General features: G+C 46.5%; 1 protein-coding gene across 6 annotated transcripts in view; it reads left to right on the top strand.

Annotated features, from left to right (window-relative positions):
* Positions 1-27,405, top strand: part of LOC142572837 (uncharacterized) — a 246,432-nt gene that overhangs the window by 155,037 nt on the left and 63,990 nt on the right. For 5 of the 6 annotated variants that reach the window (XM_075682226.1, XM_075682229.1, XM_075682230.1 and 2 more), the window contains exons 4-8: positions 2,478-2,630; positions 4,272-4,383; positions 8,440-8,557; positions 10,727-10,830; positions 27,183-27,284. In XM_075682226.1, the coding sequence (XP_075538341.1) occupies positions 2,478-2,630; positions 4,272-4,383; positions 8,440-8,557; positions 10,727-10,830; positions 27,183-27,284 (589 nt within the window). The remainder of the gene's footprint in view (positions 1-2,477; positions 2,631-4,271; positions 4,384-8,439; positions 8,558-10,726; positions 10,831-27,182; positions 27,285-27,405) is intronic. The other variant, XM_075682227.1, reaches the window with a different exon arrangement.

The raw sequence follows: 27,405 nt of genomic DNA, 5'->3' as shown, positions 1-27,405 counted from the left end.
GCAGGTGCGAGTAGCGAGTGCCTGAGCGATCGGCGGCCGCCACCTTTTATTCCTTTCGGAACGGGGCAGCCTGCGGCTATACAGAAGAAAATCCAGTTTTGTTCGGCATATTAATGCATCTGAAATTGTTCCTTATTGCTTAAAAAGCTACCAATCATCTACATTTGCACTATCATAACGAGTTTATCTCTTTGCAAATTCTGCATTTTTGTGAAGATACAAGGTATTCGCACGTTTCGCGTGACACGGCTGGAGGGCTCGGCAAACGAAGCTTGCGCTTTAAAAAAAGCTGTGCCAATATCCTTTTAACAGCTTCAGAGTCTGTCTGCAAACGATCTTTGCAATAAAGAATTGCTGCTGTACTATACTACCCTTTCTAAAATGCTACATAATTGTCGGCAAACAAAGATGAAAAGTTGTGGCAAAAAAGATGCTGAACGGCTTGTGTTTCGTAGACACGTCTGAATCCGCCTGTGCAAGCCAAAATCACTGGTTTCCATAAAGGGTTCCGCCGCGAAAACTATAACAATGCTTGCACTGCCCGTGCTGTTTGTACAGTGCTTCAAAAACATTTCTCGTTGCCGCACTTTTGATGATTTCCGATACTTATTTACTAGATGGAGAATAGTAACCAGACTATACGAGCGAAATATTTAGTTTGTTTCCAATAGTCGAAAATACCGATTCAATAGTTCCTTTTTGAATACCGATAGCGGCAGCTGAGGTGTAGTATTCGATTCGTATTCGGGACATAGAATATTCACCCATCTCAATTTATTAGTCCTAGATAAGCTGCGCAAGACACGAAGAGTAAATCTGCTAAAATGAGGGCAGGCTAAATTCAGTATGTGGCGAAAATTTCCCGTTCCGGTCTTAATTGGAAGCGCTGCAAATAATTACTCAACCATTTGTGCGTTTAGTTTCTTTTCTCTCTCAGTTGCGTATACGAAGTTCGTAGTGGATTTCCTCGGTGTCCTCGTTAGACAGACCAATGCACCTTTTAAGTTTCTTTGAGATTAGGCAGAGTTTACGCTAAAGTCCAAGTGCGTATTATTCGCATCTCAAGAATCCGTTACCTGTGGCCATTGTTCGGTTATATGGAACACTCCATTACAACGCCTGTGCTCGCCAAGTAAAATTTTTGTGGTGGAACTGCTGCCTCCGTAAAAAAAAATATATATCTTTGTGGAAGCGTTTGAAAGCCTTATACGTGAGAAAGATTTCAGCTGGGCCAGTCATATGCGTGCACTGCTTAAAAATGAGCGATGTAATTGCAGGGAACTGAAATTCTTATAGCAACTGTTCGAAATACACAGGGCCCATATTTGCAAAAAAACTATGGCGCTGGAAATATGCGGGAGATAAAATTCGTAGCCGATCCTCGTGCTGGACATATTAGCGAAAGGTGGTGGCCGATGCGAAAGAGCCCTTACGGACGAACATCTTTGTGAATAAAGGCCCAACTACTTTGGAAAGGGGCTTGTGATTCTGCTAAGTCACCCCAGTCTGTTGTCTTTTTGTCAAGTATGGGAATTTCTTTCGGTGATTCCTTCCATTTGTTTTGTTAAGCGTGTTGCTGGAGTAAATTTTCCTTAATGGCAGCTTTTATAATTGCCTGTGTAACATATTTTTTTCCTCATACCGGCAATCTTTTTGTAAATGTGGTGGTGTTTGTTTTGCCACAGGTACATTGTAATTTTTTTTTGTTAAAATATTTGATCGAGCTTAACCTTTATAGTAGTCAGGGTCTTCCTACATAAGTTTTGTCTGCTAGATATTGCGTAAGTTTAGCATCGAAGATTCTGGTTGTTTCAGATATGAAGGGCATGCTCTGTCTTCCCTTGTCGCCCGCAAGTTCTAATTTGTTTATTATTATTATTACTGCTCTATCCGTCTTTCTCTCCACCTTTGTAACTAATGTTGCAAGATGCGCAGCTGTTTTTGCCCGGATTGTTGCAACTCGTGACACGTTGAAAGCGTGTGCGCCGTTTTTAGTTTATATTTATTTGCAGTGTTTAGTTCGGCGCTGCGGTATTATACCGCGTTCGTTCAATGTGTTTTAAAAACGCGCAATTTTGTGTCTCCTGTTGGTCCATTATCAACTGCATGCGGCGAACGTTTTGATTTCGTCCCGTGTTGCTCGGGGAAAGCTTCTAATTGCATTACATATTACAACTCTTCGTTCAAGTGGTTCCGACCATTAACACTGACAACGGCGCCGATAACTCAGCTTTCCTCCTTACTCCTCTTGCCATCTCCACCGGTGAGGTAGTTTTCTCATTTATAATTATATAGACATCAAATCTGTTAATCTATTGGGTCGCGTGCCTTAACGAGTTGTTATTCTGTTGGCGTATGGTTCGGTCAGCGTGATCTCTTCGCGCACTAACGAGGAACGCCCGCGAGATGGCAAATACAAAAAAAGCCCGTCAAGCCCTTCGGACACGTGGGGGGCGCCCGGCTTTCCGATGCCGCAGGCTCACCAAAATGGTGCTGAAGAAGGGGCAGGCGCACTCCTTGTTTCCGTGCTCCGAAAAGGAAGGCTGGAATGTCCCCATTAATCTGACACTAGAGACGCCCGCGGACTTGGTGGCTGTCTCAAACGCGCCCCTGACTGCGGATCCAACAGAGTGAGTACTCCGCATTCATTACGCCTGGTATCTTGCTTTACGTTTTGCCATGGTCGGATAAACTAGTTCGTATTTTACGCTGTTCCTTTTTTCTATTACATTTATTTCCTTAGTGAAATAAAACGAACACTCGCCAATGGAAAGACGTGCATAGGAAAATAAAATTTGACGTTCCGGGTACCGTACGGACCCTTGATCACAAAAATGCAAACACAGTGACTGTTGTTTAAATATGTTTAAATAAGAGCCACTGTGTTTGCTTTTATTGTGATCAAGGGTCCCGTATGAGACCCTAAACGTAAAGTTTTATGAGCCTATACACGTCTTTCCATGGGCGAGTGTTCGTTTTATTTCACTATGCTCATTCCTCGCCAGACGGGTTTCCGTCGAACTCTGGATTATGCATTTATTTACTGTGTCAAGGCTTATTTAAGTGCTTCCTTGCGCAATGTTTGTTTATCTAACGACTTATTGTGTCGAAACTTGTTCATTTAATGTAGCATTTATATAGATGAGTTGATTTTTAGATTTCAGTATATTTTTAACGTTGTCTTTCCCCCTTTGTCCCCCACCTCTTTTTAATATTACTGAAGCGGCCTTTACGGGTACAATCAATTGATCATGATTACTATAATCTTTTAATAATTGCCTGCAATAATAAATGACCACGTCTTTTGCATGGCATTTAGTTCTATCATCAATACTGTTGGATGTAGCCTATATATATACATAGCCTACATCAGCAGTATTGACAGAACTTGCCATGCAAAAGACGTGGTCATTTACTATTGCAGGTAATTCCGTTAATACTGTTGGATGTAGCATGCATATATATATATATATATATATATATATATATATATATATATATATATATATATATATATATGTGTGTGTGTGTGTGTGTGTGTGTGTGTGTGTGTGTGTGTGTGTGTGTGTGTGTGTGTGTGTGTGTGTGTGTGTGTTTGTGTGTAAATTGGTAGCATTGCGTAAGTTCACTTGCAAAGCGAGAAGGCTCGCCTGGTTTTCCAAATGCGCTACTTTGAGCTAATCTCGCGGTGAAATTATGCATACGTGTCCAGTTTATCATGCTGATTTCGGATTAGACTCAGTTTTGTGCAGGCCAGTAAATTCCTGAGGTTATTGAAAATCGCCTGTCATTGTTTGAGTTCTTCATTATGAGAAAATGACATCAGGAAAAGTTTATTTTATTGCATGAGTCAAAGCCCAAAAGGTAGAGAATACAATGATACAAGCATTTTCTTCTTTTTTGTGGGGTCACGCAAGTGCCATTTTATTAGACTTCACTTTTTATGGCGTGGGAACAAAGTGACAAGAATAGGCTGAAATAAATTTCGAAAGCACTTATGATATGTATAGCTGAGAAAGAAGTCGAAAGGTTTATCGCGAGAAAATTGCATTTGGTTGCCATTCATCTGAGAGGCCTGCTATAGATTTTTTGGCAATATTGTTCATTCATGTAGACAGAAACATTAAGAAGTTATGAAAAGGGTTACAGATTCCGAAAACTTAACTTTACAAATTCGATTTCTTTTTTTTCACAATTTCCGGCCTCCTGAGACACATCTTCCCAATTTAAAGTATGTATATGGGCGAAGGCTTCCACATTATTATCTGCAGGGATGGCAGTTTCACTATCCACAAGTTCGAGCCAACGAAGGCCATGCCACCGGACATGCTTGCCTGGAATGTGTTTCCAAAGACTATGAAGCATACGGCCGCCGTTCCAAACGTAAGTGGGGAAATATTCTTTTGTGGTTGTTGAATGACACATGAACGGTGGTTGATAACACAAGAACGGTGCGACGCGTTCTTCTTCAGCTCCGCTGTACTCGAAGTGCTTAAAAGAGCAAGTGAATAGAATAACATCTACTGTATACAGAATGGTTTGTTCGAAACGAATCTTTCATATGTACATATATACAAAGGCATTTGGGGATATATGGCTCGGCGCACGTGCTAGTATTCGACAAAACTGCGTAATCGCAAGTGCTGCGCGAATATTTGTTCTGGGCACCGGTTGCACCCAATTGAAGTGTGAGTTGTTGTTTTCTTTTTCTTTTTTTTTTTTAGAGCGCACCTCTTAAGCGCCCGTTCTTGCAATGAGTGTCGGCGTAACCAAGCGAACGAGCACAGCGAAGAATAATAAAGAGAACGCGCAGCGCAACTGTGAATGAAAGATGGCGATAGCGAAGAGAGCGCGAGAAGAAATAGAGCGGAGGAGGAGGGTATCGCGATAGCGTGAGAAGAAAAGCGAACATGGGCTCTGCCAACCGCGGCTACGAGATGGCGCCAGAGTATAGCGCGCGTGGTCTGGGGGGTGTCGCGCCCACGCGCTGCCTCACGCGATCTCCCGATTAGCGAGGCAGTCGCGCCGCACTTGGCTCCGTTTGCAACGTGCCGCACAAGACAGATTGTGCGCGCCGACCATATATCATGAAATGAAAACACATAGGGAGCAGCGTTCAAATTTCGCATTAGGGAGTATCGTAATCGTCGGCGAACTTTTCCAGTCTTAAGGGAATGCAGTTATTTTCTTTGTCTATTAAATATTTTAGCGGCTCCGTAAGGTCCATTCTATCGTTTCACTGCCTCATCTTTGGCACTTCGCGGTAGGTAGGTAAGCAGGTAGACAGGTAATTTTCTCACCTCACTTTAAGAAATATATATTGTGGCCGATGTGGGGATCAAGCATCTGCCATCGAGCACAGCAGCCGGATGCTTTAAGCATTAAGCCATAGAGCGCAGCTCTGAGGCGCCCGCTCCTACGGCGTAACCGAGCGAACGAGCGCAGCGAAGCAGAAAAGAGCGCACGCGGAGCGGGAGAACGGAAGAGGCTAGTCGCGAACGGTGGAGAACCAATGAAGGCGGCCCCTTCAATGACGTGCGCGCAGGAAACTGGTGTCATGCGCACCAGCCCGACCGCTCGATGCGTACTCCTATCTGGTCTCAGCCGGACCACTCGTTTCGTACTATTGTAGGCTCCCGTAAGCTCTCGCTCGCGCTTTCTTGGTTTGCTTGGTTTGGTATACTGTTCGCACTTGTTTCGATTGTCATGGCTTGCGATTGTTTTGTAATCGCGAATTGTGTAGTACTTTCTCGAAGCCACGCGGCACCGGCGATTATGTACGCTAGAAACTTCAACGTGTCATGCATAGAAGCCTAGGTGCTTGACCGGCAGATCAGATTTTCAACGACTTCGGACTCTGCTACACCTCTCTCTCAAATTTTTTGTCTCAGTATACGGAAAAATCAAAACACGCGTACAGCTGCGCTCAAATTTCGCAGTCGGGAGTATCGTAGTCATCGGTGATTTTATCTTTTTGTCTTTATTGTAGGCCATCATGGCACGCATGCTTATCTCGTTGAAAAGCCAACCAGCTCTTTGAAACACTCGGCGCGTACAAACCGTGCCCCATCATCGTCTTTCCTTGTGACAGCTCGCGCATTGAGACGCCGTGTTAGACTGTACTATCTCCACGACCGGCCCACTTTGCCCAGTACTTTTCTCGTAACAGCTTTTGCTGCGTAGAAACTGTGCGATGTTCTGCAGACTTCATGATCGGCCAAGTTAATCAAGTTTTAACATTTCTTCGCCGAAGTGCGAACGCCACCTTCGTTTTAATATGCACCTCATGAAATAGTCATGTGTACGTGTGATCGCATAACACGTATAGTCTCTGATGATAACATCAAAATCCATGTTTCTCTCGCCTAAGCTCATCCACTACCTATTTTGAACCCAACAATCGCCATGTCGTGGGCTCGCGTTGAACGGCCGGTGGAGAAATCGTGCCATTGCCGTCATACGGTAGTCTACGACTTGGTTGTCGTCGTGCTGATGTAAAATACTCGTATGCTAGCTACCCAGCTACACAACTACACTTAAAGGCTCACGTTGGTCCACCTGCTATCGTTTTGCGGAACCGCAAGGTACCTGCAGGTACCTTGCGCCAGGTACCTGCAAAAAACTTATAACGTAAATTCCCACAGTGCGTGGAATCTGCGTAATTTTATATTTTGTTATCACCTGTTTTAGAGAAAATGTGAGCACCGAGTGTCGGCAGTATGGTTGCGCCGACGATTGAGTATCCTGTTGTTGAAAGGCAACGATGTTTCCGGTGGCTTGTCTAGCAATGTGTATAATGGTATAACGCTGCGCTCTCTGTTCAAGAGGGATATTTCTAAATCCATTTTCTAACATGTGATAGCTTCATTCTCCCTATAAAATGGTATATTGTAAATTTTAATGCACCCCCTTCAAGAAAGCATTGGAAACTCCTTCAAATCTGGATTCTTTTTATGTCACTGTCTCACTGAGTGGTTCCTTCGCCTAGAAGTTTTCGCATACGTTAAATCTTTCTTTTTCGTGATTCGGCGTGCGCGGCCGAATAATCACTAAACTTACCATACTAGTGTGTGCAGCTGGTTCTAAGTAAAAATTTTGCCTTAGCTGCCTGCGAAACTAGTAATTTTTCTACAACTTGCAGTTCCAACACTTGATTTTTTTCTCTTGCACTTTTGTTTCAATTTCAAACCGTTTTCTTAAGAAGATTTTTTTTCATAATTCGATGTCGGGACGCACAGTAACACGATTAGATGAAGTAAACGTAGCGCGCATACATAGTTACACTCGTAAGGGGAAAAGAATAATTACCGTGTTTTACGTGCCGAAACCACCATCTGATTACGAGGCACGCCACGCCCATTAGTATTAATTTATGCCACCTGGCGTTGCTTAACATGACCCCAAATATAAGGACACGAGTGTTTCGTGCATTTCGCCCCCTTAGGAATGCGGCCGCCTGGCCTCGTGCTTAGCAGCCCAACACCATAGCCACTAAACAACCACGGCGGGTCTCACGACGAAGCGCAGTTCCCGAGTACTGAGCACTACTTTGCTTCTATTTTCTATTCGCATCTTCTGTTCTTGCTGCGTTATTCCGCAGTACATTTGCTGCTTTCCTAACCATCCTCCCCTCATTCATCCATGCTATATGTTCCTTGGTACCAGACATGACATTTATCTTAAGTGTTTTGTACTCAACTCTCGCGACTCTAAAGCACCGGCTGTTCCTCCTGAACTGGAATGTAAGTTAGTCCTACGATTTACCCTGCGCTCCCTAACGCGCGTCAGATCCTTCACACGAAAATACCGCGTAACAAATCGCAGTACCACATAAACCGCCGCGGTTGCTTAGTGGCTATGGTGCATGGGCTGCTAAGCACGAGGTCGCGGGATCGGATTCCGGCCACGGCGGCCGCCGCATCTCGATGGGAGCGAAATGCGAAAACACCCATGTACTTTGATTTAGGTTCACGTTAAAGAACACCAGGCGGTAGAAATTATTTCGGAGCCCCCCTTCCTACGGCGTACCTCGTAATGAAATCGTGGTTTAGGCACGTAAAACCCCATATTTCTTGAATACCATATACTTGTTAGCAGTTGTGACGGGTAGCGTGGCGTTTTGTTTTCCGTAATCCAATTATCCTTCCTAGAGTTCTGTTTGCGAGTACCGCTACTATACGCAGCTGAGCGCCCCCTGCACTCACCTTGTGCTGCTATGGCTATCCATTATCTCATATGTAACTACCGCAGGTGGCGAAAGGGCACAGACGCGACGTTCCACGTCGGTTTAACTGCAAGGTGTTCGATTAATTGCATTCCTGATGGTGTCACTTCTAATCGTGAGCCTGAAGTCAACCACTGAGAAGCCTACGCAAAAGTTCTAGCGTCATGTCACCCACTTCAACAGCTTACCTTGGTCACTTTGTTTCCGCTTCGCAGAAATTGAACATATACATGAAGCAAGAGAATACGGACCTGACGGGAGCTGCTAAGAAGGCCTTTGAGTTTCTTGAAAAGTTCTTCCAGAAGGCTGGCGGAGAACACATCCCAAAGATTGGTGCGTACTAGAACTTTATCGCGCAGGAGTTTAAGTGACGTTATGTTAGCCATCCGCACGGCAGCTATTCGGAAACGACACTCACGCAGTGCGCAGCAGAGTACAATGTATACAGTGTACATTGCATAGTGTAGTCACGGCACTTCGGTGTGGGCGCCGTGTTGACGCTCAGCCAGTGGTACCAGCGCTGACTTTATCAACATAACGTAAAGAAATGAGCTAACTTGTACAAGCTAGCTTTGGGAGGAAATAGCGCTAAACAGGGGACATGGAACGAAAACACACGTCTATGTACTGATTCCGATATATATATATATATATATATATATATATATATATATATATATATATATGTGTGTGTGTGTGTGTGTGTGTGTGTGTGTTTTAGGGAGCGTTGCGCCTAAGAAGGAACAAACACAGGAAAAACTCGGGGTAGACGAAAAGAGCGCGATAGGCGGTATTCACACGTGACAAAAAAAAGGAGGAGGGAATGAGGAGGCGAGGGCAAATCAAGCCTGCGTCAAGTCAACACAAGCTGCGCAGGAAATCGTGTTCAGCATGATATAAGGCAACAGAAGTATCACTGACGCAGGCATCGCCCTATTCCTTGATGTGAAATGCTTCTCCTCATTCCCCATTTCTTACTTTTTTGTCACGTGTGAACATTCCTGTGTTTGTTCGTTCTTAGACGCAACTCTTCCTAAAACATAGCCACGCACCAACTCGCCCAGCAAAAAGTTATTCTGCACTATACTGCATGTTACGCCGTTTACGAACCGTCAGTTGGCATAAAAAAAGAAAACGAAAGCCAATATGAAACTGATTTTTCAATTAGTCTTCAATTAGTATTCCGTGCATACTTAAGTCAAGTTTGCATCACTGTGTTCTTTTTCGTGGCCTTATAATGTTTTGTAAACCACCCTACATGTAAAAAAAAAATTTCAGTTTGGTAGTTATCGCAGCGTCACGTCTCTTCGCTTTCGTTGTCTCACATGTCTCACGAAGAAGCGAGCAAATGGCATATCAATGTGTTATCGTGCACAGCCTCTCTAACTTGTAGTTTTTTTTCGGCTTTCCTGCGAGCCCTAACAGTGTCTCGCACGTCGGAAGGTGTTCGTCTATATTGAAGTATACCGCCTGCAACCAGACGGCAAGAGCGCGTTCCGTTGTAATCTCTTGAAACGCAAGGGACCCAGCCGAGCTCAGCTTACCGAGAAACGACCGAGTACCACGGGTAGCGATAGCGGGGATATGCTTTGTTTACCGACTAGACGATAGTTGGGCCGCTGCACGGAGTAGGGCGCGCACTATTTTGTAAATAATCGTCTATTGTCAACCCAAGCTCTTTGCTACCATGCGTAAGCGTTGTGAGGCGAGAACGCTGGCACAACTGGATGACAAAGAGTAGCAAAAGATGCTGCAATATCTTTTGTCGACAAGCCGATACTAATCGTACGAAATCCGTGTACTGAGCATGATTCTCAAGTTGGCTGAACAGCTGCAGCTTGCTTGGCCATGTACAGTACACGATTTAAATTAAAATTGGGGTCGCTTTCATATATGTATATATATATATATATATATATATATGTGTGTGTGTGTGTGTGTGTGCGTGCGTGCGTGCGTGTGTGTGTGTGTGTATGATATTCCTCTTGCTTTTACCACTAAATCGCCACCGAATTCTTGTTCATGAGTATTGTTATTGTCTCCAAGCTCAATCCCGCAGTTACCCCTGTGAGCATATATACTTGCAAAGCCTAATAGCATCGCTAAATATGTTGCCGGCCTGTCACGTTAGGCCGTATTAGGCCCGTTGCGTCTTGGAAGCGGTTTCAAATCACTGTTTGTTCAACTTATGTTGTTCTCCATTTGTTTTGTTGTACTAAAGTAAATGTTGCTCCCGAATGCATTCTGCGGTGTCATTCAATGCGAAACCCACTATTGGTTGCCCAGGTTGAGAAAAGAGCGTTACGGGGTCAAAACGGGGCTCGCGTACGAGCGTCTCTTGCGCAGCCAATGCGTTAAGTGCTGTATCTCCTCATGCCTAATGCTAACGTTAGAAAAGCGCAGTATATTCAGCTGTAGAGGGCAGCAAGCGTACTTGGTTGTGTTATATTCACATTCGGGTTTCAGGTTTTGTTGCTTAGTTTTCCAAACGAATTCTTGCAGACATGGTGTTCGCCCCGGCATCAGAGGCGCAGGAGAGCCTCGGCATTATTGTCCTGGACGAAACCCTTAAACAAGAGAAAATTTGTGCTAAAATCGCCCGCCAGGTGAGCAGGAGACGCATGCCAAGTTTCATCATGTCCTTTACGGGTGTTTTAGTGAACACTTTCGCATATTTGTTTTAATTTCCGGTGGCAGGTAGCCCAATTCTGGTCCATGAGCAGGTCTACTCGAAGAGACAAACATTACAACCACAAATAATTGATATGCATATTCAACTAATTAATAAACATGCACTAATTACGTCTTAACCTAGTTATCGTATGGTCTATACAGTGAACTCTCACTTGAGTGCACTTCAAGGGACCGAAGGAAATAGTTCACTTAACTGAAAGTTCGCTAAACTGAACATTCACTAGACCAACATAAGACATGGAATTCAGAGTCAAAAATTTGAAGTGCAATTCATGGAGCAAAAGACATGGCATCCATAGTGTTAGAAATGTGTGAAATGGAATTTGTACATGTCAATGAAGAACACACCACGTGGGTCGTTTGTGTGCACATGCGGAACCGACGAGACTGGAAAGAAAGAGACGACGACCATACCACGACTAGGCGGTTGGAAAAAAACACACACCACGTGGTTTGTGGTGTGACAGATCGCCGCTTTTTTCTGGCGACGTTGTAAGCGCCAGCAATGTAACTTTGTTCATGGCCTCCGAAATTACATGCTTGCTCGTTTTGTGCGGGCGATCTTGGAGGCCATGCTTCGTTGCCGTTCGTTTTCCGCGCCGCCGCTTTGCCCCAGGGGCGCTGTAGCGCCAGCGACATTACATTGCCGCTGGAGTGGTGGTTTGATGAAGGCGGGCATCGGTTGCGCCTTCAGTGCAGTGTAGTGGAAGCCTTGGTCCTCTGAGCGAGTTCGTTAAACTGAAATATTGACTGTTCCGAAATTCGTTTCAGTGAAACATTTTTGCATAGTGTCTATAAGAAAACTGCCGGGGATTTTCAAAAAGTTCGTTATTCTGAAATATTCGATAAATTGACGTTCGTACAACTGAGAGTTTACTGTTTTGCAACTTACAAATTCTATCCGGGGAGTCCGCAAGGCGGATCCGCTTGGAGCGAATTCTCAGGATGACAGCAGTTTCGAGATATTAATTCCCGAACTTTGCGGCGTTCCAGTTACTTTTGAGCTTCAATGCAGACAACGACGTTTTGTTAGGAAAGTAAGTGGAACGGACAGTGCATTTTTGCCGCAAGTTTGACGGCGCATATCTCGTAAATGGTGCCATCCACACAATTCTTTTTTCAAGTAGATATGTCTTGCTGTCTTACGCGCTAAAATTTGTGAATTGCAAAGTGTTTCCCAAGGTCATTAGTTATAACCTAATTAATGAATTCTTAATTAGTCGATTATGTGTTTGAATTTTTTGTGCATATCCGCCTCTCCAAGTAGACCAGCTCATGGACTAGAATTGTGCTATCAGTCACAGGCGATTTACAAATAAAATTTGAAAGTGGTCGCTGCAACACCCTGCATGTCTTCTTGCATGAGGCGCTTCTTAGCGCCCCGGCAATGCTATGGCCACCTGCGACCTATACACACTTTACCACCAGTGGGCGTTGTCTGTTGTGGCTACAGCATAGTCGCTTAGGCGACCTTAATAATAATAATAATAATTATTATTATTATTATTATTATTATTATTATTATTATTATTATTATTATTATTATTATTATTATTATTATTATTATTATTATTATTATTATAGTAATAATAATAATAATAATAACACACAATGATGTGGGGCTCCCGCACTGCGGGATGGCGCGCGCATAGGTCGGCGCCATGAAAGACGATGAAGCGCGTGAGCTGCACGTTCTTCTCCTGGCCCGCCATTAAAAAGAAGCGTCTATTTTGTGACACTCCGTCTTCAATCTACGTTACATTTTTCTGGTGGAGGTGCTGGGTACCTGCTACCGCTCCCAGATCGAACACCGCCTACAAGCTCAGTGCGAAGACCGGTCGAGCTGACTCCAGTTCACGTAAGGATAAGCTATCGACTTCAAGAACTGCCACCTGAGCACGAACCTTTACCCAGTCCAGCCAGAAGGATGAGTGCATCAGTTCCGTCTTCTTCCACAACGGCACCGACCGAGGTCGTCCTTAACCAGCCGCGAATCCCCACATCCTTCCATGGGGACACCTTCGAGGATGTTGAGGACTGGCTCGCTCACTTTGAGCGTGTCGCAGAATTCAACGGCTGGATTCCAGAGCGCAAGCTACGCAACGCCTACTTTGCCCTCGAGGACTGTGCGCGGACATGGTTTGAGAACCGTGAGGCGGCCCTACCGACATAAGACGAATTCCGACGGCAGCTAATCAGCACGTACGCCAGCCTCGATTGCAAGGAGCGAGCTGAATCTTCAATTCAGGCGAGAGTACAGCGGCCGAACGAAAGTGTCGCAATCTTTGTCGAAGATATGTGCCGACTTTCCCGACGCGCGGCTCCATCCATGTCGGAAGAAGCTCAGGAACTTGATGCGCAGCGTCAAGCAAGAGTTCTTCGGTGGACTAATACGCAACCCACCAAAGGCCATTGCAGAGTTTCTCGCGGAAGCCATATCCATGGGAAAGGCACTGCAGCAGCGAACAAGGCAGTACAACTGCGACGTGTCAACCCTATTGCGCGACTCTCTCGCTGTGCCCTTGGACAATACCGGCGCCTTGCGGGAGCCCATTAGGCTTATTGTTCGAGAAGAGCTCCGAAAGCTTCAGGTGGCTCCGGTATCGGTACCGCGACTCGCTCTGGCTGAGGTCGTCCGGGAGGAAATCAGGCAGGCAGTCCAAGTCCCTGAGCGACGCGAGACACCACAGCAGGAGGTACGGCAGCCACAGCCTCGCATGTCGTATGCGGAAGCTGCACGAATTTCGTTGTCCCCGACTTTTTACGATGTGCGCGATGTCCCGGACTTTCATGGCGTGCGCGCCGTTGAACAAGCAACTGGCGACTTCAGGCCTCGCCGCGCGCCATTCATGGCTGAAACACGACCACCACGCAAGAGCGACGTATGGCACACTGCAGACCGGAGGCCCTGGTTTTTTCATTGCGGCGGTGAAGCCGATCACCTCTACAGGGCGTGTCCTTACCGCCGAGCTGGCCTTCGTGGATTTTCACTGAATGCGCCGTGCCTGCGCAATGGTGAACGCCCCCTGGAAATTGAAGCCTACCTCGCGGACACCAGGACCTCGTTTGCCCCACGATGCTGTGTCCCCCGGTCACCGTCACCCGCCCGAAACAGGTCTTCCAGCCCCGCCTTCTACCTGAGTGCACCAAGGCGTCGCTCACCAGCCCTGCCTTCCGGGAAAACTGAGTCCAGCGACCTGCGGAGGTGAGGTCGCTGACGTTGCGAACGCTGAAGATCCTACACTTCGACGACCGCGATATGACGTAATTGAGACGCAGAGAAAACAGTGTAGTTCGGTGTCAGTATCTTGCGACGTACTGGTTACTATGGATGACCACGAAGTCACGGCGCTAATCGACACGGGTGCGGACGCGTCTGTTATGAGCCAGAACTCAGATTCGTACTGCAGGAGTGCACCTCATAACTCCAATGGGCCGGTGCACGTCACGAGTCAACATTCGGGGCTTCACGTACATCGGCGACTTCGTCATTCTTCCTGAATGTTCAAAGGACCTTATACTCGGCATAGATTTCAGGCGAACGGTGCCATCATCGACTTGCAAGAGTCTAGAGTCAGCTTCGCTACTACGCAAGCCATAGCAAATAGCAATGCCAACGACCGTGACATTGCGCTTCGCGTAGCTGATGATCACGTCACATTGCCACCGAAGACCAGCGTGCTTACCCTTGTCCGATGCGACATGGAGGAGGACACCGAAGGATTTGCTGAGGCAAACGTCCCCCTGCTTCTTGAGCGCCACATCTGCATAGCCAGAGGGCTTCTTGAGGTGCGCAACAAATGTTCAGTCGCTTTGCTAACAAATTTTAGCAACGAATATCGGCATGTACCGCGAGGAACGACAATCGGATTTCTTCGCGAAATCATTGACGTTACTGACATTGCCACATTAGAAATCGCATCGTCTTAGCAATTTGAGTTACCCAGCCTAAAAGAACGGATTCATGTTAACGCTGCTCTGCCAGACCATCAGGAAGACCGTCTACTGAGTATCGTGAATGAATTTGCAGACTGTTTTTCAATGTCATCCAACGTACGGCGCACGTCCATCACAAAGCACCGCATTATAACGGAGAAGTCCTCACGTCCTGTTCGTCAGCATCCTTACAGAGTGTCTCCAGTGGAAAAGGAAGCTATCAAGCATCAGGTGAGAGAGATGCTCCAAGACGACGTGATCCAGCCGTCCACAAGCCCGTGGGCCTCCCCTGTGGTGTTAGTCAGAAAGAAAGACAATAAACTACGCTTCTGTGTAGATTAGAGAAAGTTGAACCGTGTCATCAAACGCGATGTTTATCCATTTTCACGCATCGACGACGCATTGTATCGTCTACAACATGCCAAGTATTTTTCTTCGTTAGATCTTAAATTAGGGTACTGGCAAATCGAAATTGATGAACAGCACCGTGAAAAAACAGTGCTTGTGACACCTGACGGGCTTTATGACTTCGAAGTTCTCCTCTTCGGTCTCTGTTCCGCACCTGCCACCTTTCAACGGATGATGGATACCGTGCTTGCTGAACTCAAATGGCAGACCTGCCTCGTATACCTGGACGACGTCGTCGTGTTCTCGAGCACGTTTGACGAACATCTCGCACGACTCGAGAGTGTCCTGGCGGCGATCCATACTGCCAGCCTCACGATCAAGCCTGAAAAATGCTACTTCAGGTTCCAAGAGCTCAAATTTCTTGGCCATGTCGTCGGTCCTAAAGGCGTCCGACTAGACCCCAAGTTAGCTGCTGTAGCCGAGTTTTCGCCACCCACAGACAAGAAGGCTGTCCAACGCTTCCTTGGTTTGTGCGCATATTATAGACGCTTCGTCGAGGGATTCTCGAGAATTGCTGAGCCCCTGACACGGCTTACACGCGACGATGTGCCTTTCATTTTGGCGGACAAGCAGCAGCAGTCATTCAATGAATTGCGCAAGCACTTGCAAGCGGCCCCAATACTTGCTCATTTCGACGAAGACGCTCACACTGAAATTCATACTTACGCCAGCAATACGGGTCTCGGTGCAGTTCTTGTGCAGTGGCAAGCTAGTGTGGAACGCCCCATTGCTTATGCAGGCCACAGCCTCACCAAGGCTGAGAAAAACTACTCAACCACTGAAAAAGAATGCTGAGCGGTTGTGTGGGCAATTGGTAAATTCCGACCCTACTTGTACGGTAGACCTTTTAAGGCTGTCAGCGATCACCACCCCCCTGTGCTGGCTTGCCAACCTCAAGGGTCCTTCAGGCAGACTAGCCCGTTGGAGCCTGAGCTTACAAGAGTACGACATTACAGTCGTCTACCGATCTGGAAAGAAGCACAGCGACGCTGACTGTTTGTCAGGCGCACAACTTACCATGACTTGCCATCCTTACCATGACTTGCCATTTGTCGGCGTTATCGACGCCATAAAGATGACTGAGCACCAGTGCGCTGACCCTGAGCTGCTGCAGCTGATCGAGCATCTTCAAGGAGTTGAAGGTGTCTTACCCCGCTCGCTCGTGCGCGGCTTATCGTCGTACACTTTGCACAACAACGTCCTTTACAGGAAAAACTGCGGAAGTGGCCCAAATGCGTAACTCCTTGTCGTGTCGTCGGCGCTGCGCCAAGACATTTTGCAAGCCTGCCATGATGAGCCATGCGCGGGACACCTGGGATTCATTAAGACATTAGCAAGTATACGCCAGAAGTATCACTGACCTCGGCTTTTTTCTTCTGTGCAACGGTACGTGAATACCTGCCGTGATTGTCAGCGCCGCAAGAACCCACCAGTTAAACCAGCTGGCTTTCTTCACCCTGTGGACTTTCCTCAAGCACTGTTCCAACAAATAGGAATGGATCTATTTGGGACATTCCCAGTGACCTCTTCGCGCAACAAATGGACACTCGTCGCTACCGACTATTTAACCCGGTACGCCGAAACCGAAGCTATTCTGCAAGCAAACTCGTATGAAGTGGCCAAGTTCCTTATACGCCATATCGTCCTATGACATGGTGCACCGTCTGTTCTCATCACCGACCGCGGTGCAGCATTTACAGCCGAACTTATGCAGGACGTTCTCCAGCTGACGCATTGCTCTCACCGCAAGAGCACTGCGTATCACCCTCAAACCAATGGATTAACTGAACGTCTGAACAGAACGCTGGCTGATATGCTCTCCATGTGCATCGACGTAGAGCACAAGACGTGGGCCTAGATTTTACCCTATGTGACCTTCGCGTATAACACTGCTGTACTGGAGACTACGCAGTTTACGCCCTTCGAACTTGCATACGGACGCCACGTCACGTCAACACTTGACGCCATGCTTGTTCAGCATCGAACAAGCACGCCTGCTTGTTCGGCATCGTATGCGGAGCGAACAGCATACCGGCACCCTTCGATACAACCAGGGTCGACGCGACGTCCATTACAATACGGGTGACTTCGTGTGGGTCTGGACGCCCATCCGTCGCCGTGGACTCTCGGAAGAGTATCTCCGCCGTTATTTTGGTCCCTACAAGGTTACACCCAGCCTCAGTGACGTGACCTGCGAAGTCATCCCTTGCAGTTCTCACCCCGGTTCGCTCCGTCGTCGTCCTCGCGCTGAAGTTGTTCATGTAGTGCGCATGAAACCCTACTATGTGCGTACGTGAACGCCGAGGTGTACGTGAGGAGCTCCATTTCTTGTCGCTGAAAGAATTTTTTCACGCGACCGAGACGGTCGCTTTTCGCTGGGGGCAATTGACGCAATGATGTCGGGCTCCCGCGCGCATAGGTCGGCGCCATGAAAGACGATGAAGCGCGTCAGCTGCACGTTCTTCTTCTGGTTCGCCATTAAAGAGAAACGTCTCTTTTGTAAGACTCCGTCTTCAGTCTACGTTACAATATACATAATGCGTCGATTGAGGTAAAACACACCACTGCTTCGCTGCTCTTCCTTCTTCACAGAGTGGAAGGGCTTGTGAACTTGTTTGAAGCTTGGCATACGATTTCTTAAACTGTTTGAGCAATTATTACTGCTTTACCTTCACTTCAAACACCATTGACGAGGCTTCAATATTATGTATGGTAGTATCAGTGGGGACTAATATGCCTTGAAATAAAACTTTAAAACATAAAACAATGAAAATGGAGCTTAGAACGACAGAAAGCTGAGCTAGTTGGTAAGGATTGATTATGCAAAATAGAAGTGAGGCGTCCAGACAGGACACAAGAGTAGGCGTTCGTGTTGTCCACTTCTCTACTCTTGTGTCCTGTCTGCACGCTTCACTTCTGTTTTGCATAATGAATGAAAATGGGCCCAGTTCTAGGGGTAACGAAAAAGTGTCTGATAGGCTGTGTTTCTCCATGCGTGCAATAACCTGACTTTTCATACTCGTCATGGCACTGTATTGAATGGTAGCAGCTAGAAGTGAAGTGTCTGGCCTTAACCACCAGCAAGTTATTCATTGGTGTGTTTCGAGCACTTTTTTCGGGCATTTTGTTTTCTAGGTTGAGCTTTGCCTCGCTTATGTGGCTTTCGGATTACCTTTCCAGAGGCTTTCGAGGTTATCATTTCCAGTACTAGATGCAACAACGCAAAAAATACTACAGAAATTTTAATAATTAACTCATAACGCGTAATCAATATTTGACTACACTGTTACTTCGCACTTGCTTACTTACGTTGCTAGCTTATGCAAGTCTACTCATCGTTTCTTTTTCCGGAGCGAAAGAATCCTTACGCATTAGTAGACTATTTTCAGAATTTCTGGACAATTTTGCTTTCGAGCGTCGCCCATAACGTCCGTTTCCGATCCGCTTCTGAACAAATCCCTGGCTCTCCTTCCTGTTGATTATCTTACAGCTGCTGTCGCTGTTCTCGTTGTTCCTTCTGCCGACTACGATATTCCCTTTGTGGTTCATCGTTCCTACACTGCTTCTCCGTTTCACCAAGCCTACGGTTTCTTTGTTGCCATTGCAAGAACTCGTCTCGCTGCATCCAGCCCTTTCAAGGCGATCGTGTAAACTGATACTGAACTTTACCACAACGCGTTTTTTGCCCACCCACATACACCAACTTATTATTGTCATGTTATACTATTTTATTGCATCAAATTACTATGTCGAGGCGACGGCGACGTGACCAGTGTTTTTTGTAAATCAATTCTAAAGCCACCATTCGTCTACAGTTAGACTACTATAACGCTTAAATGTCTTAACTTGACCAATTGCGCACTTTTCTACCAGTTACAAGGCGTTACGGGACAGGCACGGTTTCTCCAGGGCACTCCAAAGAATGCTTACGCGTTAAAAACGCCTAATTGTTCTGATTATCAAAGCTCGTTGCTTTTAGACAATTAGTTGTTACCTTCCATGCTGTTATCCTCGGCCTTTTATTATGCTATTGCTCATAGTTTCAATTAAGCACAAAGTCGAAGCGGCGTCGTGGTGTCTGTGCCCACGGTTTCGCTCATCCTGCAGCTTGCGGTGTGAGCGAACGTATGCGTAAGACGAACAGCAAGTCCGTCTACGATAAGAAGCGGGACGTCAATACGTCTTTACAAACACATCCACGTAAAAAAAAAAAAAAATTCGGGCCGAACCATTCATATGGTGCCACATTAACCAGCAAGGCTGTTCTGAGCAGCTAACGGCCAAACTCCGCGTCCAGAAACGAATTTGGAATTCGCCCTGGTGGAATTCGAACGAGGTGGCAACTCACGCTTCTGCCGCTTGGACGCCGACTGGAAGGACTTAGTTTGACGCTTACGAGCGGGCTCCAGTGCGCGATCTTCATCGGTAGCTTGCGCTTGACGCCGACGATTAGACTCGTGCATCTGCTCTCGCTGAAATTTTTCGGAGGCAAAGTCACTGGTCGGATTCTCCGCTTTCATAGGGGCCCGTAGCGGTTGGTTATAGCCGCGTCTCTGCTGTGGACGCCTCTCCTTGTACTCGGCTTGTTCTTCGGCCATGCGCACAATGCGTGGCCTTCCCATTTTCCCCATTCTTGTTCGAGTGGTCTAACTCTGCAATGCGCAATCCGGTTCTGACTCACCACGGAGGCTACCGCGGCGCACTTGCCCGTGTTTTCCCGCCACAACTGCAGAGCCGTTGTATTGATGGCAGACGACAGCAGACGCAGCCGGCAGCAACGGTAGCCAAAACGGGTGTACTCCCCCACTCCGCAGCTACGGCGCCCCGTGAAGTCACCTGTCCTAAGCTTTCTTTTTTATGCGAAGCATATTACTAGAGCTCAACCCAGCTCCTCAGGCGCGGCGGTGTCTCCTTCAATACCACGTGACACCGTGACGTCACGACAGAGGAGAAACGGGGCTCCAACTCGCGCCGTCGCCTTCAAGGCTGACCACGTGACACCGTGACGTCACGACAGAGGAGAAACGGGGCTCCAACTCGCGCCGTCGCTCGCGGCGTCGCGGCGCCTGCGCTTGTTTCTAGGTGGCTTTGGCTCAACTCTTGCAAGGTGGGAATCGAACCAGGGTCTCCGGAGTGTGAGACGGAGACGCTACCACTGAGCCACGAGTACGATGCTTCAAAGCGGTACAAAAGCGCCTCTAGTGAATGCGGTGTTGCCTTAGAAACGAGCTGTTTCTAAGGCTCAGGCATGCGTCGCTTGCTCAGGCGCACATTTCGTTGCCGCGCCGAACGCTGCTTTGCTCGTCGCTCACCGCGTCCAATGCGGGGCGCGTAGTCGCTGCGCCGTAGCCCATTGTCTTACACCCCTTGGCGGGTCGACGGGAACGCTGTCGCGTTCCACTCTTGAAGGCGAAGCAGAGTAACGCATGAGTTGTTTCTTCGTCTAGCCGAACCAAATATAGCCAAGCAACAGCAGTTCACCAGGCTAAACAGTGGTTCAACAACTAAAATAAAGGCTAGTATGCTTCGCATCCTGGGCTTAACCTTAGCTAAGCCACAGCCATTTTTTCTCCTCCGTACTATCATCCGCTCTCCCCTATTCGGCACTCGCTCCGTCACCTATTTCGTTCACTTTACGGACGTTAGCCAGCCCAGATACTCCCCCCCCCCTCACATTCTCCACGCTGCGCCGCCATCTTTTTTGTTCACTTTACAGAGGTTAGACACCTCCCCCGCCCCTTCTATGAGAACACCCATACGGCTCATTCATACATGTCCGTCAGGTATGGTGATGCCTGACAAGGCTGATGCGGCGAAATAAATACTCCTCATGAACGGCTCGACAGCAGACGACGGGCTATCGTCGCCTTATGATTGGCTGGAGAGGCTTGTTCTAAACCTCTAACATCAGTCCTGTGCAAAATGAGGCCACTCGTGTCTATCAGTCGCTTCGTGCGATGTTCTATCTTTTCCTCCTCTCACTTGAGAAAGCCTTCGTAGGCGTTTCCGAATTCGGCAGAATAATTTTCTTCCAGCCCGTGACCATCCTATGGTGCTCCGCGCCTGCTACGCAGTTGTCAAGTCAATATGACTGCGTGGAAAAAGCCGACCGCAGTGGCCTGGTGTCGCGAAGTGAACAATTTCAAGTGTGCACGACGCTGAGCGTGGTCACTAAAACGCTTCGCGCCAGCAAAGTCAGCATTTGCGCTGCTCAAATCATGTTGTCATGTGCAGTCCCGCCGGCGCACAATGCCATCACATAATTCAATGCGTCTCTGCGAAGTTACGACATTATTTTGTATTTAGCGGAGCAAGTGCATATTGCTTAGATTTTACTGAAGGCCTGAAAGAACTTGACATTAATGAGGCGAAGCTTGCAGCATTAGGCTGACAAATAAAAAAAAATTATTGCATTTATGCGTTCTTTCTGTCTTCGCGAAAATTGCTGATCATGTAATTAATAGAAGACTTTGTGAGTTTCTAAACACGTATAAAATAATAGCTCAGGAGCAATATGATTTCTGCAGGACTAAATCTTCAGAAACCGCTTTACTTGAAATAAAAGAACAAATCCTTGACAACATAGAAAACCGAATGTTATCTCTAGGTACCTTTCTAGATTTTAGGAAGGCTTTCGATTGCGTGCAACATGATGTCCTTTTGAAAAATCTACGTCTTTATGGAATTCGTGGTGTCGCATTATCCATAATAAAAAGCTATCTCACCTGTAGAACACAGTACACTACAAAAAATGGAGTTAGTTTCGAAATTCAGCACATTATGTACGGCGTGCCGCAAGGATCCGTCTTGGGGCCTGTTTTATTTTTACTCTATATTAATGATATTGTCAATATTCAAGGCTGTTCCAATATTATATTATACGCGGATGATACTAACGTGTTCTTCTCAGGAAGGGAAATAGGTAAGCTTTTTGAGCACGATAACATCTGGCTACAGCAACTAAGCTTGTGGCTAAATGCAAATAAACTCCAAATAAACATAACTAAAACTAAGTATCTAGTGCTTAAATCAAAAGGAAAAATAATACACCCTCAGCTAACACTCCAATTTCAGAGGTCAACCTCGAACAGGCACCAATAGCCAGATTTTTAGGAATTATATTCCATGAAACTATGTCCTGGTCACTGCACGTAGATGTTATCAGAAAAAAATATTGCTCATGCTGTCGGTGTGCTAAACAGGTTGCGATATTTGCGACCAATAAATGTGAAGCGCAATATTTACAACCCGCTTATACATTCTCGATTAACTTATTGTTGTCTAGTTTGGTCAACCACTACACAGACAAACTTAAGATAAATTCAAAAACTCCAAAACCGCGCACTGTGCGCGATAGGTAACTTAGAACGCACTCATACCACTAAACCATACTATAACAAATATAGAATGATAACAGCATCAAAACTTCACACTTACAAATTATTCCTCAAAATTTCACGGCAATTCTGGGAAGACAAATGTTCCTTCCAAAGTAAATAGCATGGCAGAATGACAAGCTATAACCTCAGAAGAACTCTGATAGGAAAGCCACGTTGCAGAACAAAATACGGAGATCAAAAACTAGCAGTTCAATTTCCTAACCTTCTAAACGACTACCCCTTGGTACTGGACCTGCTAAATTCTGGAATTTCAAAGCAAAGCTTTAAGAAAACGGTAAAAGAATTATTACTATCCGAAGACTGATAGAAATGTTACGCTACAGGTATAAAAGATTTCGTACATGTTTTTTTTTTCTTGTTGTTGTTCTTGGAAAACTGCGTAAACTTTAACCTTTCAACTACAGGTATGGAAAATTTCATACGTTTTCTTTTTCTTGTTGTTATTGTGCTTCAAGTGCTTAGCAAACTGTGTAAACTTTAACCTTTTTTTCTTTCTTTTTACGTGAATTGTGTACTCAAGTGTCGGAAAATGTGTACTACATTAAGTTCATGTGTGGCCTCCTCAAAGCCTGCCACTGCCATTTTGCTGCCAATGTACGGGTGGCACGGCCTAGTCAGGCAAATGTTTGCCTTTAGCCGTGACCCCTAAGACAATCGGTTCATTGTCTTAAATAAATCAATACAGAAAGAAAGAACTGCCATATTTACCTTAAGCCACAACACAAGTATCCGCAAATCCTTAACTCGCTTCGACTCTGCTTCAGTGATAGTTACAGCTGCACAAGTTTCAACTCCCCACTGGAACTCTGATAGGAAAGCCACGTTGCAGAACAAAATACGGAGATCAAAAACTAGCCGTTCAATTTCCTAACCTTCTAAACGACTACCCCTTGGTATTGGACCTGCCAAATTCTGGAATTTCAAAGCAAAGCTTCTCTCCAGAAAGAGGTCAGGCAAGGAGACACAATCTGTGCAATGCTATTCATGCTTAGAAGTATTTAAGCTATTAGACTATGAAGCTTAGGAGGGAGGATCAACGGCGAAAATCTCGACAACCTGTGTTTGCAGACACAGAATCTATCCAGTGCTATTCACAGCAAGCTTAGAAATATTCATGTTATTAGACTATGAAGGCTTAGGAGTGAGGATCAACCGCGAATACCTCAACAACCTTGGTTTGCAGATGACATTGTCCTGTTGAGCAACACCGGGGATGCATTCCAATAAACGATTGAGGACTTTAACGGAGAAAGTCGAAGGGTAGGGTACAAGGCTAATATGCAGGAAAGAACGGTAATGTGCGACAGCCTGTAAAGCGCACAGAAATTCATGATCAACATTCAGCCCCTAGAATGTTCGAAAGAGTACGTTTATCTAGGTCTATTACTTGCAGGGGGCCCTGGTGATAAGAAAATTACATAATGAGAATAGGTTGGAGCGCATATGGCAGGAACTACCAAATCATGACATTAAGCTTACCACGGTCATTGAAAAGCAAAAAAGTGCAAACGTTGAATTATATTGGTACAAACATATCAGGCAGAAACTTGGAAGTTCCCAAGGAAGCTAGATAATAAATTAAGCACCGCGCAACAAGCGATGGAACGAAGATGTTAGGCTTAACGATAGGCGATAAGAAGAGAGTTGTATCTGAGAGCAAACGGGTGTAGTCGGATATTCTAGGTTACATTAAGAGGAAAATGTGGAGCTGAGCAAGCTACGTGATTACTGGGGCGGATAATCGGTGGTCCACTAGGCATAAAAAGTGGATTCTGATGGAAAGGAAGCGCAGTCGAGGGCGGCAGAAAATTAGGTGGGGTGATGAAATGAGAAAATTTGCAGCTAAAACTTTGAATCGGCTAGCGCAAGTCAGGGGTAACATCGGATCGCCGATAAAGGACATCGTCCTGTAGTGGACACAAAAATGGCCTGATGACGCTTTACAACGTGCTAAATTCGTCGGAAATTTCAACGCACTGTTCCTCTTGAGCTGCAGTTCGCGTCTGTGAGGCTGCATTCGCGTGCTTACAAAATGGCGTCTGCCGCCGCTTGGATAAAATCAACCCAACCTTGGCCTCACACTATTTGTGCAGTGGCGGGATCCAGACAAAGTGCGTCAGTGTAGCAAGATCGACAACTCGAACCGATTTGATCCGAAACCATCTCGAATGTAGAACCGTTGTGTGCTTTGCATGCGCTGCTGCGCCGTATTCTGACGTGCACTTGAACGGGCGTTCTTGTAAAGCTGGTAAACTTAAGCAAACGTTGGCGTTGGTCATTGTTGTTATATTGACCGATTGGCGTCAAGTTCTGTAAGGTACCGTTTTGGGCTGTAACGGACACCGTAGCTAGGGGCTGCAGGTGTTGACGTAACCAACCAATAATTTGTTATGGGGCTGCAAAATTGCAGACGACGCGCCTTTGTGCATTTCGCCTCTGTCGGAATGCGACAGCCTGAGTCTTCAAAATGAACTGATTGCTTGGCGCGAGGCATGGTCGTTTTTATCAGCTGAGGAGAAGGCATGGAGAAGCGGCCATCGCTGATACAACGTAAAAGTATGATAAGCAGCGGAACTTATTAGGAAGGGGTGTCACGCAGCCATATTTTCTTTCAAAAGTTTGGCAGTGTTGGTAGCCATTGTTTCTTTCTGCATGTCTTTCATGGCGGCTTTCATAGCTCTCCGTCGCCTCGATAAGGATAATATGCGAAGGGAGCGCGCGTTTCGTCGTCGGTTGTTGCTCGACGACATCGTTAATTAAATTATGGAGTTTTACGTGCCAAAACCACTTTCTGATCATGAGGCACGCCGTAGTGGATGACTCCGGAAATTTTGACCACCTGGTGTTCTTTAACGTGCACCTAAATCTAAGTACTAGGGTGTTTTCGCATTTCGCCCGCACCTTAGACGGTACCGGTGGCGGAGAAGATACTGAGCCTAGACGCCACATTGGAACCGCACCTGCTACCGTGTGCAGCGCGACTACATGCCATCCCGATATACACGCGAGTGCCGCTAGTTTTGCCTTGAGCTCTTAAATTATACAGTTTAATTATGCAGGTTCCCTAATCAGTATCAAAATAAAGACACTTTGTAATATGGCGGTGGAGATGTTGTTACAGGCGGGGTTAGCCTGGCACACCTGGCCAGCTATTGCTGCGCTTGTGTGTCTCTTTCTGCACCAAATATGACTGTGTGTCTGCCAGTCCTCTCTCTCTCTCTCTCTCTCTCTCTCTCTCTCAGAAATGCGAGAATAACGGTGACACTGCCATTCTGCATTGCCACGGCAATGCGGCCAACGGCCGAGCGTGATTGTTCTCGTCTGCCCTTTAGCAGACGGCCGGAAAAGGAATGCTGTAGAAGAGTTGGGCGTGCAGCGATTTGGCCGTGCGAATGCAGCCTCAAATACAGATGCATGCTGTGCGATCATGCATGCTATCAGTTGACCGTGCTTCTTTCTTTTCTTGTTGTTTAAGCCGTGCGTTGCTTCCTTCACGATATCATAAGTCTCGTATAAGTCTCATATAAGTCTCATATATATGTCTCATATAAGTACAAGCTCTCATATAACGCAGATCGCTCTCATATATATGTGAGCTGCCACTTCAGTTGCACCCTTATAGCAGCGTAATTACTTTTCCGCTAAGAAAGTGTGCACGGCAGGCGCGGCTTTTAATTTCTTGTGACAAGACGTACCGTAGCAGGTCGTCCCTCTTTTTTTTCGCGTGCTACCATGTATGGATAGGTGCAAGCGATTATAACTACACTTAGTACAACATAATAAATACTGATGCGTGCATAATCAAGGGCTGCGCTAACAAATGCCGCGAGACGCGGCATTTGGTAGCACACGCGTTCCTGCACACGCGGTGAATCGTATCTAACCGATTCGAGAAAACGAATCGGCTTATATATAGGGATTATCCCTACTCCATTCCTCGCTCTTTTCCCTGCCCGTTGTCCGCACGGCCTCTGGAGTCGACGCCGAATTTCTCGCCGAGCAGCTCAACATATACGATAGCGCAAAATGCTATATACGAAAAATCCGCGTGATAGTGAATAATATAGCCTTCTCTTGCACCCCAACAAATGTGCCGAAGATAGCTTTGTTCCTGTGCTGGGTTACGCAATGAAAGAGCGAACAACTTATATTCTCGCCTCAACAAATACAGATTTTCAAGCGCATAATGCTATGATTAACGCTGTGCTCTCTCCTTATTCTGTTGGTTCTTTTTCTCCCTTTCGTCGCCGGGTCTGAAGCGCGTGCTCGTTCGGTTTCCCACCGAGTAAACCATGAAATAGCGTGAAGTAAAGCAGGGCGATCTCAGAAACATTGTAATCCGCTGTCGCGTGGGGTACGTCTCCGCGTCTTGCCGTCTTCTCGGGCAGGCACATGTTCGCTATGCATCGAAACGCCGTGCAGAAGACCAACAGTTCTAGTTACGTGTGCGTGTGTATACTACTGCGTGCGTGCGTGGGTCGAGATGAAACCGAGATTTAACGTCGGAACTTACGTCGCAGTGGACACACGTCCTGATGAGCCAGCCAAACGATACCACTTGGCTAGGTTCCGCTGGCATCACCTACCTGTGCCAGTTGGCGGTAACCGAGGAAAGCGTGTTGGTGAGTGTTTCTCGTCTGGTTGTTTTGCTGGGTTAGCGACACAGTGTACTGCGTCGCATACGCGTGCACTTGCTACGAGCCTACGGCGTCGCCTCCCTTTACACTGGGAGGCGACGCTAGA

The sequence above is a fragment of the Dermacentor variabilis genome, chromosome 2 (assembly GCF_050947875.1).
Source record: "Dermacentor variabilis isolate Ectoservices chromosome 2, ASM5094787v1, whole genome shotgun sequence".
NCBI classification, from domain to species: Eukaryota; Metazoa; Arthropoda; class Arachnida; order Ixodida; family Ixodidae; genus Dermacentor; species Dermacentor variabilis.
Note: the sequence above shows the minus strand (reverse complement) of the source record. Positions and strands in the feature narration are given on the sequence as shown.